Raw genomic sequence first — 18,058 nt, 5'->3', positions numbered from 1 at the left:
CAAGCCCCAGCTCACAAAGGGAGGAGGGAAGCCTGGAAAACAAAGTGCTCTACACCCTCCCCAAAACCAGTTGGGACAGGTTTCCCCAAAGACCCTTTCAGAAGCTTCTGCCCCTTTCTAGTAGCAGGGCAGAGGGGTGTATAAATACAGCGACTGTGACCCCATTAGAGTGTGTGCTTGTGCAGACTTGGAGGGGACACTGTGTCAGGAGGAACCGCCGCCAGACCCAGCTGCTGCTCCAGAGGGTCCCTGCATCCTGGCCTGCCTGGCTGTGCCAAGGACTCTTTGCTTCTGTTGGACTTGGAAGAGACTCTGCTGGAGTAAAGGCTGCTGTGCCAGGAAGATTGCCACCTTGCACAGTTTGACTGTTTTTAGGAACTGCTACTCTGTATTGCTGATCTGTCCTACTGCCTGTGGATCTTTCCCAGCATGTACCCTGCTTTCCTGCCTTCTAGCGCCTCATGAGTGCTATATTTTAATCGTCCAGGTGAAGAGAGGCGCTGGTATCCTGCAGCGCGCTGCTGAGGAATCAACGTGCCTCGAGGAAATGCCGGGGATTTCCCCTGTGTCTTGCCTTATCGTGGGGGCCCACCCCGTTCTTTTTAGATTTATTTAAAAACGGGAGCCTATCCCGAGTTGTCCCTGCATCTTCATTGCCTTTAGCGGGAGCCCACCCGGCAATTGTGCCGCACTTGGGTTCCTGAAGACGCAGGAGGCCACCCCGCTTTTATAATGCTTTTCAGCGTGTGCCCCCCGCCTTTCAAAATCACCATGACATCACTGCTAACGGCCCGGGAGCCATGAGAACACTGTGCTGCTTTCTCCACAGCCGGCCCAGAGTATACCAACGTCAGAGAAGGTTGGCGCTGGGATTGGAAGCCAACACGAGCCGTTGCTCGGCAACAAGGGGGCTCGGTGATCAGAGAAGCCGCCAAAAGAGAAGGGACTCGGAAGTGATGCCTGCCTGAGCGGGGCACTCGTGAGTCAGAGAGAGCCCCGCAGCCACCGAGTAGCCAGAGCAGTGCACACCAATTCCAGCAGCCCGCCTCCAGCCAGCAAGAGGAGGGGAGCTACCTGAGGCGAGAGCGGAGATCGGAGCAGCGCGAGAAGAGTCCTGTTGAGTGGGGACTCTAGAAATTGTCGAGGATGCCGGGAGCGACACCAGAAGTGCCCATGTTCGGGGTGGTCTGTACAGCTGCACCGCACAAGAGTGGGCAGCTGCAACGCGTGGGGGCAGAACTTGCTTGGAGAATCCCAGCAAGGGGGCTGCCCTTAGAGCACAGAGAGGGCCACTGCAACATTCTGGGGCTCCAACTTACACAGTGGGGCAAGGTTTCCTTTAGAGTCCTGGAGGGCGACTCCAATGTGCCAAAGCATTTCTCAAAGCTGCACCGCCAAAGCGGGCAGCTGCAACGTTTGGGCAATTTTACTTTCAAAATCCTGGAGAGGGTCTCCAAACTCTACATTGGTGTTGCCATTCTTCTTCCCCTTGGACACAGCTGCACCATAGAAGTGGGCAGCTGCAACGTTGGGCAACCCTTTCTTTTAGAGTCCCAGAGTAGGGGGCTCCCCAGGCGCAGTGGCGCCAAAAGCTAATCTGCAGCGTGGGGCCCTTTCTTTGGTGTGCTCTGAGGGCGCAATGACCTAAGGTTTCTTTTAACACAACCAGACTAGACTTCATTACAACAGTTCTAGGGAACTCAAAGGTCCCACAACCTACTACCGCAATTCCAACTACTGTCCCAAGTACTAAAAGTGCAATGATAAAATCTAATTCCAACACACCCTTGGTCATCCTAGCTCCGACAACCACGATGAATAAAAGTACGCCAGATCCCAATTTAAAGGGGTCTGCCAGAAACACGGCTGCGAGGGCAGGTGTCACACCTAAGAACCAACTCGTGTCACTCCTTCATACAACAGACAACCTGCCTAAGGCACAGGGTGATACGAATAATAAACATATTCACCAACGAGCCCCCTGTGTAAATCTTCCACCGGAAGCAATACCTTACACAATCATCATAGTGGGAGTACGCGGGCTTGGAACCGAGAAGCTGGAAACACACAGGGACCTGAAGCACAAAGTCATCTACTGGCTCAATACCAACAGAACACTCCCCCCTTTTTCCAACCCAGAGATACTTAATGTTAGGAGGGTAAACTGGGTAGGGAACACTACCAAGGACCTAGAAGGTGACTGTGTCATTGTGAGTTTTAAAGATCCTTGGGTGGTTGACTTCATCCGCAGGGAACCAAGGTTCGGTAGAGAGGGGGACATCCAAACACTAGATCTAAATTATTTCTACCCTGGTACAAGACATGGCCCACCTTTCCACCCGCACTATACATGTAGAAGGCAACCATACATAGCAAACACTTTCAACAGGGCTATGTTTCACCTACCCTTATCAAACCGGTTTGAGCCGTTTTCAAACTTAGAGGGAGTAGATTGACTGTTATGTAATGTTAATTCGTCTGTAAATAGCAAAATTAATAAGATGTCCCCGAGGGGCACCATTCATGGAGCGATCATGGAAACTGTAAACGATGGGCAGGAGGAGGGCAATGAGGAAGGTCAAGAAGTGGGGCAGGAAGTGGACACGTTCTGTCAGCATCCTGTTGAGGGAAAAATAGTTAAAATAGGATCCATTATAACTGATCTAGCCCAGAATGTGGAGCCCCCTGTAAATTTGGAGAAAGACCAATACCTATGTGACCTGGAAAAAAACCTTATGTACAGAGGCGCATGGTCCATCAAAATATAACAACACGCCCACTATCGATACCATACATATAGGCAACCATAGGTCATCATCATCTTACCAACCACTATATGTAACTGAAGTTGGATTGAACTTTATAACCTGGAATATAGCAGGTACTAATAGCAAATTTGATACTCCATTTTGGAATGATTTTATCTCCCAAGGGCATGACATAATATGTCTCCAAGAGACATGGTACAGAGATCAAATTACTGTTGAAGGTTATACATCCTTTTATATAAACGCCGAGGATCCGGTTGCGGGTAGGGCAAAGGGTGGCTTATTGACCCTGATCTCTACGGGGCTCACAGAATTTAAACTAGGTAAACACATAGATGTTGGCCCCCATGCTTTAATAATTTGCCTGGAACACCAGCAAACCAATGACCTAATGATTGTTAACTTTTATAACAATATCTTTCATGCAAATAGAGATTCTATTGTACAGGAAATAGAAACAGCAATAGACAATCTTCTCACCAACTACAGAGATTGCCCTGTTATTCTTTGGGCAGGGGATTTTAACCTGCAAGCTTGTGCAGATGCCCAAAAGGGGACCTCCGGTACCACTTACGACATAGAGAATAGAAGTACACAAACTCAAAATCATTTCTCACATGATAAATATGGGTTGGCTTTGAATAGCTTGGTTGCCAAATTAGATCTAGAACTTTTGGACTGCTCCAAAAAGAGGGGAGATATTAGATGTCCAACATTTAAGGGCAGGAACTTTAACTCCAACATTGATCATATTTTATTATCGAGTGGTACTGCGTACCGTGACCTATGGATAGAGGAGCAAGCTGTGAGTGATCACAACAGTATCTCACTAATTTTACTCGGCTGGGGTCCCAAAACCCAAATATATAGTAAGCCAACAAAAGAATTTATGGCCTCTAGACCAAACAGCCCCAGAATTAAGTGGGCCAAAATTAAACCTTATAAACTATTAGCGGAAATAAAAGATAAATGTGGAGCGGAAATAAGCTATTGCCTCAAAGATGAGCATAACCCGGTAACTATGCTACCCATGATCAATAAGATCCACGCTACTGTAGAGGGCCTGTTGACTGGCAAGAATCGTAAACATAGAGCCAATCAATCTGGTTGGTTTGATAAAGACTGTATAGAGGCTTTATCCTCATTAAAACACGTGATGTCAATCAAACCAAGAGACCCGGAACAAATTAGGGAAAAGCGGCATGTTTATAAAACCAGGCTAGCAATAAGGAAAAAACAACTACAAGATGAGGCATGTGAAAATTTAGATATGGCGGCAACTTTAAAAAACAGTAAATTATTATGGGAGACAATTAATTGCCCTTTTCTAAAGAACGACACTATACTGCAGTAACTTCTAATGTTAGTTGTACAGATTGATAGAACATCTCTCTAAGGTTTTTAATTCAGATGATTTGTTACCAGATACTTCTGGCCAATGGCCGACCATCGCGTTAGCTATTTCCCTGAACGAGGTCGAGGCAGGACTTGAGAAGAGCAGTGGTGGCAAGGCCCCTGGACCGGATGGCGTACCCATAAATTTATATAAACATGAGAAATATCTATGGGCACCCATCCTTACACGCTTTTTCAATGCTGCCATTGAATTTGAACTTCCTCAGACATGGGGCCAATCAATCATTGTACCACTCTTTAAGAAGGGTTCTAGGGCTGAGGCATGCAACTACAGACCTATCTCCCTCCTCGATTCTTCTATTAAAGTACTAAGCAGGGTCCTCCTGGCCAGACTGGAAACCTGGGCAGAAGAGGAATCCATTTTATCACCAGTACAGTATGGATTCAGGAGGGGATTGGTACGATGGAGCAATGCGTCAACCTTGACCTCATCATTAATAAATACACAACAGTTAAGGAAGAAAGCCTTTTTTTATGTTTTGCCGATCTCAGTTCTGCTTTTGATTTGGTCGAACACGCACTCTTATGGCCCGTTTTAATAGATATGGGAGCACCTAAAGAAATCATATACTTTCTAGCTAGATTACATGAAATACTAACATGCAAGGTACGTTATGGGACGGCCGGCGAATGCACCCCGTATTTTAAAGGTAACAGAGGCATAAGGCAAGGATGCGTCCTAGCACCACTTCTGTTTTCATTGTTCATCAATGAGATAGATATGATTCTTAGAACTACTGCTGTGGACGCACCATGTATTGATGGTAAGCCCATCCCAATTCTGCTTTATGCAGACGACGCGGTACTTTTATCGCGTACCCAAAACGGTCTGCAACATCTCATTGACAACTTTTCTGCTTTCATAGTCAAACGGAAATTGGTAATTAATAAGGGCAAAACGTTTACAATGGCATGTGGGAAAAAGCTCAAGCAAAATAGGACCTTCTTTTTAGATAATGAGAGGCTAGAACCCGTCAAGAAATTCTGTTACTTAGGGATAACTTTTTCTGGGGACGGGGGTTGGACTAGCGAACAGGAGTCTGTACAACTAAAATTGTTGAGGAACACCAACAGTATCTTTAGATTTGCAACTAAACTGGGGAACCGCAGAATAAAAGAAATGATCCACATCTACATTGTGAGGTGTTTGTCATCTGCACTGTACAGGGCCGGCGTGTGGGGACAAACCACCAATAGTTGTAAGCTGCTTCAACATCAGGAAAATCATTTCCTTAATCGCTTATTACGTACCCCGGCATCTGCTTCCATAGAGATCAAACATAGGGAAGTAGGTCTAGCTTACATCGGAGATTTGGCCGCATTACGTCCCCTTTCCCTATGGAGATCCATCTGGTCTAAAGCAGAAACAGAATTTACACAAACCGTAATCAAGGATTGTTTAAAGTTAGAACACCATATGCGAATCCCCTGGTTTAGGCATATTCGGTTTTGGTTCAAGTCAGTCTTTGACCACGACCCATTTAAGAATCCAGAACTGGGCGTCCTGGTTTCAAAAAAAGAGCTTAAAGATCTGTTCCTCGAAAATGCAAAGGCGGTTAGGGCCACCAGATATGCAAGTCAACCCACATACATTTTTTATAACGAACACAATATCACAGAAGGCCTCCAACAATATTTGATAACTTTCACCAGAAGTTCACACTGTTTCGTACTGACCCGGATGAGACTAGGCATCGTGCACCATTCAGTGTCCTTCCCCCATATTGGAAGGAGTAGCACCTTGCCCTGCCCATGCGACGGGATATCAAAACAGAGCTGTTGCCATTTTATGCTTTTCTGTAAATTTTATATTCCTCACGGGAAAATGTACCTAAAGTCCTTGTTTTTAAAACACAACAAAAGAACTACTAAAGAAGCCTTGCAGTTAATGTTCGATTTGAATAGCACAGATGTATGTTTCCATGTAGCTATTTATATTTTAAAATGTCTCCAGCAGAAAATCGATCATTCTATGATCTAGATTAACATGTTCTCTGTCATTTTAATAATTTGTATATTGCTGTTTGTACTGGTTTTATCTTGTATTTTAAATTAATTGACTATTTTACTTAGATAAAATTATCATATATTATTAATAATTTTAACACAAATTTAATCAGAAACTATATCCTTAAATGAAATATGGGCTATTCTAATCCTACTTGACAAACTTTGGGATTACGCACTTCGTCACTTTATTTAAAGGAAATAATGTAATAATGTAGTTAACTTTTTGTAAAGTGTCTTGAGCGAAACACCGTAACTCTGTTCCCTAAAAATGATTCTATTTATCTAACTTTGCGGAGATTTAGTTCATGCCCTTGTCTTAGTATGGTAATCGATCAAGGTTTATAATGTATTATCTGTATTTCTTTTGTATGGTATATGGTTATATTTTACATGCCGAATAAAGCATTTGAAATTTGAAATTTGAAATTTGACCTAAGGTGATGTTTACTCTCATTTCCAGGGATGTGACTATTATGTGTGCACTATTTTGCTGATGGTCATGCCTAATTTATTTCTATGCCTAATGATGTTTCATTGATGCTTATGCTGTTGCCTAATGTCATACTATGATGCTTGCATTCAATGCCTGATCTAATGTGTTTAAGCCTAAGGTACTCATGCTAATGGGATTTATGCCTAATGAGGTATAATTGCTGGGTTCACTATTTCACCAGTACCTACTGGCCGTTATACTTTTACTTCGGGCTGTTTTACATTCATGACTGGTTGTGCTGCTAATTGTATTCGTCTGATAGTTCTGGCAGCGACCGGACGGGCGCTGTCTTGTACATAGTACCCTGTAAATTATGACCTGGTGCCAGTTGGCACAGTGTATATATCTGTGATTGTGATTCTAATGTGTTTTACATACTACAAAGGCTATTTTCATATAACCTTGTGTGGAGTCTCTTTTGTAGTGTGTCTAGTGTGTCACCGCTGTGTGTGTGTGTTGGGCAAACGCTTTACACATTGCCTCTGGGATAAGCCTGACTGCTCGTGCCAGGCTACCAAGGGGGTGAGCAGGGGTTATCTTCAGTGTGTAACTCCCTTGCCCTGGCTAGAACGGGGGTTTCTGCCTGGCTTTGGCGCATGCCCTAGCCTTCCGGAAATCCCTGTGCACTATGCATTAGTGAAAGATAGATACAGCCAGGGGGAACTTTAAATCATCCTGCACAGTGCTCTTGCATGCATCTAGAGTGTTGAAGGTGAGAGACACAGGGGCATATTACCAACGTTAAGTGATATTTATCGCTAACGATGCTTAGCAATGAATTTTTTAACGCTAAGCATCGTCAGAAATTATCGTAGATAAACCTTGCTATTATCAAGGTTTATCGCAAATGCGATAAAAAACGGCCGCAATGCATGAATATCGCTGAAAAGTCAGCGATATTCATGCATTACCGAGCTAATGCTCTTAGCCATGTTATCCACCTCCCATTGGATAACATGGCTAAGAACTGCTCAGGGCAGGTGTTAGTTTTTGGAGATATTTGCGCTTAGCGCGAATATCTCCAAAAGTTGGTAATAGGAGATAGCGATGTTAGCGACTGTTTCCAGTCACTAACATCTTGGCACGCCCACTTTGCATGTCATTAGTGATAAATATCACTGACATGCAAAGTGGGGCCCAAGATGGTCGCTATCTCCTACTAGCTGTCGCTAACTGGTGTTAGCGACAGCTAGGTAATAGGGAGATAATTTTATCTCCGTTTTCTTGGCTTTTAAAGCCAAAAAAGCGGAGATAAACCCCTTTGATAATATGCCCCACAGTTTTTATAGCTTGCTCTGTGACCTTAGTTGAATAATTGAGAAGAGGCGTTTGAGATTAGGTTGCTGCAGGCTCCTGTGGATGAAACTATGGGTGAACTACTGAAAACCCTTGTCTGAAGGGAAAGTTACAAGTGAGAAACATTTCTGTTTATACAAATGAGCTCTCAGAGGTTTTTTTGTTAAGAGGAAACTGTTGCTGAAGTTACCATAATGTGATTAACTTCTGGAAGTTTAAAAAAAAGGAACTTTCATGAAAGGACAAAAAGAAAGACTCCTGCTACAAGTGAGCTGTGTCAGGTGCACATGTGCTGGAAATGTCCTGGCAACTCTCTTTTGCCCTTATATTGCAGATATAATGAGGAGGTAAATGCAGAATATTTGCTGGCATGTTAGGGGAGAGGATGTATCCTTACGGCTAGAGTGGTCAACCTCGAAGCGGGGAATCAGGGTTCAAGTCTCGACATGGACTCTCAACTTCCTGTGATTCTGGGCAAGTCACTTAATCTCCCTGCACCTAACAAAAGTGAATGTGCCCATCTGTAACGAAACTGTTGCTCATGTAAAGCACACTGATAACTGATATCTTCGGGTCAAGGTTGTGCTATGTGAAACTCTAAAAAAAACATATCATACACCCTATGTCTCAAATCTATTGGGGCAAATCAGTTCAAATATTGGGATTATTCTTGTACAGAATAGAAGAGATTCATTGGCACATTTGAAAAAGTGCTATCGGGTTAACTTGTCTTTCTTATATTTAGGCATGTCATGTATATGTTTGTAAAGTCAAGAGCAGAAAAGGAATAGGGCAAGTGTATCCGGGGTCAACATACGGTCACCCATTGTTAAAGGTGGTGAACCATAGAAATCTTGTTTCAGGGTGATGGGAATCACATATGTAATTTAAAGCTTAATCTCAAGAGTAGAGATTCATGAACATGCTCTGAGGAATGCTATAGGGTTGACTTATGTCTCTCAGGTTTATGATGCAATGGTATGCGTGTGAGTATTTGCTTGTGGACGCAAGAGCGGAAGTCGCTGGTGTCAGCATATGGTCATGCTTTACTGGTAGTAGAAGCTCTAGGGATGATGCCTCCAAACTCACAGGTTACTAGTCTTGATGGCTCATTCATATATAAATGCATACATATTATTAATACATATAATTGATAATACATAATATAATTATTACTGACCAATTGCTAACCAGGGGACATTGTCATTTAATCCTATATCAATGGTTTTTAGACTGTAGACCCATCTTTGTTCTTTTTGAAAGAGAATGCATTAAGCATCTCTCTCTGTGTCATTCATTCTTTCCAGAATCACCCATTCAAGAGCCTTGGGGTGGCTTTCTTGCATCTGATATTTCTATGCTGTTCTCCAATCTGTGTTTTGACTTAGTGGCAAGCCATGCCTATGTATCTTAGGTTGCATGAACATATGATCATGTATATGGTATGTGTAGTGTTGCAATTTGTATGTTGTTTTAGAGTCCACTCAAAGTTATCGCTCTGTATGAGGGTTTTTGCTACTTTTGTCCAATGGCACACTTCACATTACCCGCAGGGGTAACGTCCTTCTACAGGCGGTAGGCCCCATGTTGTGAACATTGTATTTGTTTTCTCTTTCTTTTTAGGGGGCAGTGTAAGTTAGAAGAGATCTCTGATGTTTTTCCGCCTTTTGTGGGCAATTCTGGGCTTTGGCCATTTTAAAGATCCAGACGTCATAATGGGCCAATTTTTGTGGATGGCTTTCCTAATGTTGCTAGCCACTCTGCAGTGGCTGGTCCCACATGTGAGGATGTCATTATCATTTGTGCTCTCTGTTTGTTCCTGGAGGATATCTCTGTTCTGATTCCTGGCTCTTTTGTCACACTAGTTGATAATGGGGCCATGGGTGGATTAATCTCACAGCAGCACAACTTTACAGAAATGGGCCTGTAGGCGACACTCCAATGACACAGTTCACAAGGCATGTTCACCTCTACTGATCACTACACGGTATGCTGGCAACATCGGTGACTTACCACTGAAGTCCTGATAAAGGCAGTAGTCTTTCAACACCATGAGAATAGGTCTCTGAGTGCTTCTCTTTATCCAACAAGACTGCAGTCCATGAGACACGCCTATTACATGGCGCACACACATGATCCATGTTTGGCTTGATTAAAAAAAGAAATAGTCTCACCGATCCAGCGGGGGCACTCAGGGCAGGGGTGCATGACGATCAGCATGCAAGATACTTTTCAATCCCAACAACACCCTATTCAGAAAGGTAATTTGCTTCACAACTGAGTGTACCTTTTTATGCCTGCCTGGTATCCACAAAGCCATTTCCGGCAGGCATAAATGCATGTTGTACTGGAGAGATTTCCGCAACAACTGCTGAGAAAGTTGCAGTAATAAATCACTGTCTTGGTTGGGATCTGGGCGTTCCAAAAGGTGGTTTCCCATGGAAGTTATATATGCTTCTGGGCATTTCTAGGCTTCATTCTGCCCCCTTCCCACACTTGAAACGGTCACATTTACTCTAGCCATGGCAGGAGTAACTCTCTTTCCAGACTAGGAAGGGGAAAAATAACCCCCAGATTTGGCAGTTGTTTGAGGGAAGGGCTTCTTCAACTGATTAAGGCCCAGGGAACTCATCTAAACAGCGCTATGAAACTTTGAGCAAATAAATGCCTTAAGTTTATTTACATGAATGGTTATGTTTTTTCCCTTATTTCTATTGAATGTGTTGTTCTCTTCTCCAGTGGCATCTTGCAATGCAAGTACTTGCATTTATGGCTCTTGCACTTCGAATGACACCTGCATGTGTTACTATGGATTCCAAGGACCAACCTGTAATGAAGGTGAGAAGGAATGCATGAGTGAGACAGATTCACAGTGAATGTAATGAAAAGAAGCTTATCAAACCTTTGCACAAAAAACTGATCTGGGTTGGTTTGCATCACTGACATGGTGCTTCTGCACAATCTGTTCCCTGCCACAGTTGTGGAGCATCTGTTCTTTGAATGTAGTATGTAGCTGTGTGCCTCAGTGATTCCTATAGAAAGTGTCATTTCTGTGGCAAAATAAAACCTCTAGTACCGTTACCTTAACAAACACACACATCAGATATATCACGTGTAGCCTCTATTTCCCTGGCATCCTCTCCTGTCTCAAGGCAGGTATCAGAAGGGACTCCAGCATCTCAATCATCTTCTGTGCACACCCATCACAAATCTCAGTCCTCTACTTCTTCAGTTCCTCTCCTCTCTAAATCTCCCTAGTCATGTTTCTTGAATTGGGACGAGCGCACGAGGGAATACTGGATCCGGTTGAGCATTCCCAGTGCAATGCATTATTGCACAAGTGGCTGCACTTTTTGCACTAATAATCGAACTTGTGAACAGTTTGCTTGCACACATTTGGAGGTGATTGTTTCTTCATTTCCATTGTCCTATTCTCAATGCAACGAAAACATTTCAATTTGCCTTGACGCGTGATCCCAACACTCAAGCATTGGCAAACAAAATAGGCATCCAATGAGATGCTGCTCTACCCTAGTTGTTGTGTAAATTTGCAGTATTACCTACAGGTCCATGGCAGGGAGAAAGAGTGCAGGAGTCAGGCATAGGTCAATGCATCCTCTATGTGGAGACACAGCTGGTGAATTTGGCAAACGCCACCAGTGCGGCTAGCTAGCGCTGATGGTCTTTTTCACGCACACTCAAAGTTTGGCCTGAGTTCTGTCTCGAGAGCTGGTCGTGTCTCTACTTGTTACTACCTTATGTGGAAGCTCACCTCCCAAGCACCAGAAAATCCATTTCTGTACCATCGTGGAGTGGTGGTGAAACAAGAAATCCTGAACAGAACACACTTTTTTTTTTAATTCCCCATTAGACATACTTCTCCATTTTGCACCACATTAGTTTTATTTTTTACATCTTTATTTTGATACTCAGGATACCAACGATACATCTATACAAGCAGAATTAAATAAAGTTATTCGATACAAATACGTGATTAGTCAAAGGTGTACAAACTCTAAAAAGCAAATCTATTTGCTGCCCCCACCTTGATTGTTGCTCTGCTTGATTTCCTCTTCCCTAAAACCGGGTCCAAATTGCTTCAGTTTTAAATGCGCCATCCCTTTGAGCATAGAGTTTCTGATGTTTCCTAACTTGATTCATTTTGTCAACGCAGAGCTCAAACCATGGTGAGTCCGCTGATTTCCATCTCTTTAGAATCAATGATTTTGCTAATAGTGACCTGATGTAAAAAATTAATTGTTGACATAGTGTTTACCCCTTGTGTGCGCGTATTGGCCAGGAGCCGTCGTGCGTCATGGCGGCCGTCCGAACCCCGCACACTCATTTCCCTAGCATTACAGCGGAATTTGCACCATGGTCAAGGGGTTAAAGAACTATCAATGGGGGGGGCCTAATAGTGCCCCTTGCAAATCAGGGTTAACGCAAATGTGCCCGCACCTAAAGCAACTAGCGGACACGGACGAATACATTAAGCTAATGCAATACAGGGTATAATATAAGGGAGAGTATTTGGCCTAACGGATAGGGCGGTCAAGCACGGAAATGGGGACTAGAAGCCATATTATCAAGAAAGGGCGATTCATCATCGCCGCTTTTATCGGCAGGAAACTTGTAGAGAATTGTAGCGGGGCAATGGAAAAGAAGCACCTCTGACTTGGCCTGATGGATCTTACACCCTCCGATCTCCGAAACGATTGAATTCTAAGAAAGGCTTGGTTTATGTTTCATCTATTTCCAGCAGAATATAGAATGATGTCGTCTGCAAATAACTTCAAGTTGGAAGCATCTGGCAGTGGTGGCCGAATCTCCCGCTCCTGCCTCAAGGCCACCAATAAAGGTTCGACAAAAAGAGCAAACAGTACTGGTGACATTGGACACACTTACCTCGTGCCCGAGAAATGGAAATAATTCCTCAATAGTTTGACCATGATGGAGGGAATGCCAAAACGCCAGAGGATCATAAATAGGCTGTCCCACTGCGCATGGCCGAATGCTTCTTCGGCGTCTAACGTAATTATAACTGCTTCATCATTGTTATTAGAATAATAGTCCATTGCTTGTATTAAAAGTTTGTATTGGTTGATAAAGTTCTCCTGGCAAAAGCACTTTTTGCTGTTGATGTACTATTGGCAAAGAGGGCAGTCCTAATGTGATTATCTTGGCAAATAGTTTATAATCAGAATGCAAAAGACTTACTGGGCGATAAGACCCAGGTTGCTTTGCCGCCTTATCTTTCTTAACCTTTTCCATGCTGGTGACGGAACCGCTCCATCACCAGCCTCGGTCGCGCTGTGCTGGTGACGGAGCGGTTCCGTCAACAGCATGGCTGATTTTGCGCCTGCGCGGCGCGTTCTATGAGCAGGCGGGGCCATGATGGAACCGCTCCGTCATAATCACAGCGCGCCCGAGGCTCGTGACAGAGCGGTTCCATCAGGAGCATGGGAGCGCCGCGCAGCCCCCCTCCCCCCTAGCGCTGCGGCGGAATTGCCGCCGCAGCGAAGGTGTTAAGAAAGCTAACAATAACTGCCTCGGTAAATTCCACAGGCATCTTGGCCCGTTTAAAAGATCATTAAATAGAACTACCAAAAGATCAACGATCTGTTGAGGAAAGGTTTGATAGAATATCATTGGTATGCCATCACTGCCATAAGCTTTAGCACATGGAAGCATCTTTATTGCTTCTAAAATTTCCTCCAGTGTAATGGGGCTTCAATCTTTACCTGTATATCATTTTCGAGACAAGGGAGTACAATGGATTGAAGAAAGGTCTCAATTGCATGAGGTGAAGGTTTGCAATATAGAGCTGGTCACACTAGTTCACAAACATCTTGCCTAGCTGGCCGGAATCAGAAGCAATACAATTTAGAGTCCAATCCCAGATCTCTTTAATGGTGCTTAAATCTTGATTCTTTTTTAATGACCATGTCTGAAGGTGGCCAGTATGCCCATTCTATTTGTAGAGTTTTTGAAAACAGATACGCTGGTTCACTACATCCTCAGAGAGGAAATATTCACCAAGCCGCTGGCTGGCCTCGACCAAACTATTCTTAGATGCCTTTGCATGTACAAATGTGTTGCAATTGTGTGATTTATTAATGTGGTGTTTCCTTTTAAACTACATGTCCAATTGATTTATGAATGTCTTTTTGAATTATCAAAACTAAGCAGAATAAATGCTAAACAACTTCAGAATTAGTGGTCTCAGGTTTATTGTGAATATTTAAAATAAACCTCCCTTGACACCTTTCTGAGATTTCAATATTTGGGTGGTTCAGTCTGGTGAGGACAGGACCCAAGCCTTCCTTGTTTACATTTGCATTTGCCCTGGTATCTAAGCAGCGTGCCTGCTACAGCTCAGATTGCAGAGCCAGAATTATCTCACACCTAGCTCTATTTCTCTGAGCAATGTAAGATATGACCTCCCTCTTAATAAATTATTTGCATGCTCCCCAAATATAAGAAAAAGCTCTGGTGGTAGTATTACACTACCAAATCTCTACAAATCCACTGTGCATAGTCACAATCCAACCCTCTTGTGTCAGTAATGATTTTTATTTTTTTTAATTTTTTTTTATTGAGAGTTCAAATATAGCAATACAATACAATAGAAATCCAATTAACACAGTACGAGGAAGGAAAATTCTGAAAAACATTCATACAAATTGTCGTTTTAACATTTAAATTATAAAGTGCAAGGTTGTATAAGAGCAGACAATTAGTAAACTGGTTCGAATAACCAAAAGATTTTGTTTAGAATTGAAAGAATACATAGCATACATATATAATAAATGTTTTCACATTTAATATTCCAAAGCTAAGTTCTAAAGTGCAGCGTGCGGAGGTAGAACCGTCGTAATAGACTAATAAATATTTTCAATAAAGCATAAATAAAGTTAAGTAATAACAGGAGAGATCTAAACATCAAACACACTCCAATATTTATCATATTTTTTGAGAGCCCCTGATCTAAGGGCATATTTTTTCTCCCTACCCTGGATTCGCTGTAATTTTACCTTCCATGCCTGGAAGGATGGGACAGAATCTGTTCTCCAGGACTGTAATATAAGGGATTTAGCTATTAGGGAAGCTATAAAGAGGGGCTCGTCATATTGGGTGTGGAAAGGAGAGCAGCCTATGAGGGGAATTAGGTCGTTGAATATAATATCTGTTTTAAGGACGATTGAAAGATATTTTTCTATTTCCTTCCATAAAACCTGGATTTTTGGACACTCCCAGATAATGTGTTTCCAAGTGCCTTTTTCTTTACATCGAAAGCATTTGTCGGCTACGAGGGGGAAGATATCATGTAGAAAGGACGGGGTTCTGTATATTAACCATTTATTGTAGAATTGCATACGTTTAAAGTTTGCTCCTCGAAAGATGGTTTTATTGAATTTGTTTATTTTGTCCCAAACCTGTTGATTAATTATAATATCTTCTCTTTTTTTTCCATCGCTCAATTATCTTGCTGTAAAAGTCCTGTTCCTTACTTTCTATTAATATTTTGATCCAAATACTCATTTTCTTTTGTGTTTTATTATTAAGGGTAGTGGAAATATTTTCTTTGTGGGATAAATTTCCTATATTGAGTTCCCTAAGTTTTGGACTTATCGTAATGAATGACCAGTTCAGAATTGTATGCGAGTGAATTAACTGGCTGTAAATCTCATCCCAAGATTTCCACCTATTTCCCAGTAGGAAGTCTTCAATTTTTTCAAAACCATTTTGCTTCCAAAGAGTTATTATATTTTTGTCCATACAACCTGCTTCTCCCAGGCTAAAATTCATTAAATTCGTCATATTACTTACATTGGGTAAATCATAAAATTTTGAGAACTGAGTTTTGACCTTAAAAATCCACTGCAAAGTTTTATATCGTACTTTTTTTGGGTCTTTCGTGGTTCTAACCGGATTCCAACAACATCCTTTTCATAAAAAAATTGTCTGTCTCGTGGCAATCTGGAGAAAAAAAAAACCTATGACTAGAATGCGTAAAAGACGCAAAATAATATTCTTTAATGTTTGGGAGGGACAACCCTCCTTGTGTGGAGGATAAATATAAAGTGCTCAGTGCAAGTCTAGGGGATTTTGTTGCCCATAGGAAAGAAGAAATCAGAGCTTCTACTTTTTTAAAATATGAGGCCTGGATTGCGCAGGGAATCGCACTAAAGAGGAAATTAAAAAGGGGTAATACCGACATTCGAATTAGCGATGCCCGCCCTATAAGAGACAGGGGTAGTAGATTCCAACAATCTAAAAGTGAACCCACCTTTTTTGATAGAGGTAGAAAGTTTAAGAAGTAAAGATCGTCTAGGCTATCCGATATAAATATACCAAGATATCTCTTTGGACCCGTGTTGTATATCTGCCTGAATTCAGGTGCTAAAGTGTCTGTAGTGCAGTTAAGTAGGATAATTTCTGTTTTGTTTACATTAATTTTATAACCCCCTAGTTTTTGAAAGTCAGAGAAGATTTTTAGGATCTTCAATTGACTTGAAGGTTTAGAGTCTAAAAAAAGGGCAATATCATCCGCATAAAGTTTTATATTTGTCATTCCTAAAATTGGGGCGGTGACAGCTTTGATATTCCTAATGGCGATCGCTAGGGGTTCAATAAATAGTGCAAATAAAATTGGGGACAAGGGGCAACCTTGTCGTGTGCCTCTAGTGACCTCACAGGACCCAATGTTGGTATTATTGATGATAATTTGTGCCCTAGAATTCGTGTACAAGTGTCGTAAAAGAGAGATAAAAGCATTCGGGAAATTAAAACTATGTAAAACTGCGAACAGACAATCCCAGGAGACTAGATCGAAGGCTTTGTCCGCATCTAAAAACCAAATTTGAGCCTTCACCTTGTTAGTTTTAAAATAGTCTATCGCCTCCAGTAAAAATGTAGTATTGGAATGGAGATGCCTGCCTGCAATAAAACCGCACTGATCATAAGCTATTAGTGATCCTACTAGTTTATTTAATCGGTTTGCTAAAAGTTAAGTACAAATTTTATAATCTGTGTTCAGAAGGCTAATCGGTCGGTAAGAATTTATATTTTCCTTGTCCTTTCCCTTTTTTAAAATACTAACCACCACCGCTGTGTGAAAAGAGTCTGGTGGGGGACCTCCTTGAAGTAAATTATTAATTAATTCCAAGAATTCTTTACGCAATATTCCCCCAAATTTTTTTAAGAATTCAATGGGAAGACCATCCTCGCCATTGGCTTTGCCATTGGGGAAAGACTTTATCACTTCATCTAGTTCTGATAATGTGAAATCCTGTTTGAGGTAGTTCTTGCCCTCAGCATCCATTTTACGTATTTCCAATGGCTGAAGAAAATCTGTGATAGATTCAGGTGTGGTCCCCGCAGATGCTTGATATATCCCCTCGTAGTGTTTTAAAAACAGCTCGCCAATATCGGTGGTGGTCTTAACTTGATTTTTAGTGATGGAGTCAGTTACCTGATCTATTCTGTTACGAGCCTGCTTTTCTTTAGATTGCCAGGCCAGAAGCTTTCCTGTGTACTCACTCTCCTCATAGATTTTTTGTGCCTGAAAATTACTATTTGTCTCACCTAGTTCATAATAAAATTCCTTCATCTTACGCTTCGCCTCGAGGAGATTGTGGCTGGAAATCTAGGATCTAACCCTATAATGCTCTTGGGTAGCCTGGGACAGTTCAGTTTGAAGTTTGATTTTCTCCTCCCTTTTTGCCTTAAGCTTGGGGATCTCTTTAGATGTGATTATTCCACATATAGTAGCTTTAAATGCATCCCAGGTTATGTTTAAAGGAGCTGTACCTCGATTGTGTGAAAAAAATAGCTCGATCTTTTCATTAATATCAGTGCACCATTGTTGATCAAGGAGGTTGAGTTTATTAAGAAACCATCAATTTTATAGATCTTGCTTCATAATTCCCCAGTTTGACCTCCATGCAAAGAGCCGCATGATCCGAAAAGGCATTGGGTAGGTAATTGTAATTATATAATTCTAGATCGTGGGAGGACAAGAAAAAATCCAGCCTTGACGCAGAATTGTATTTTGCTGAATGGCATGTGTACT

The 18,058-nt window shown here is 42.1% G+C and overlaps 1 protein-coding gene across 2 annotated transcripts in view; it reads left to right on the top strand.

Moving 5' to 3' along the window:
* Positions 1 to 18,058, top strand: part of LOC144804633 (uncharacterized) — a 303,027-nt gene that overhangs the window by 244,444 nt on the left and 40,525 nt on the right. Inside the window, exon 11 of one of the 2 annotated variants that reach the window (XM_078671921.1) lies at positions 10,723 to 10,821. The exons of the other annotated variant lie outside the window; for it this stretch is intronic. Within the exon in view, the coding sequence (XP_078528047.1) occupies positions 10,723 to 10,821 (99 nt within the window). The remainder of the gene's footprint in view (positions 1 to 10,722; positions 10,822 to 18,058) is intronic. 2 annotated transcript variants of the gene reach the window in all.

The sequence above is a fragment of the Lissotriton helveticus genome, chromosome 1_2 (assembly GCF_964261635.1).
Source record: "Lissotriton helveticus chromosome 1_2, aLisHel1.1, whole genome shotgun sequence".
In the NCBI taxonomy this organism is placed as follows: domain Eukaryota; kingdom Metazoa; phylum Chordata; class Amphibia; order Caudata; family Salamandridae; genus Lissotriton; species Lissotriton helveticus.
Note: the sequence above shows the minus strand (reverse complement) of the source record. Positions and strands in the feature narration are given on the sequence as shown.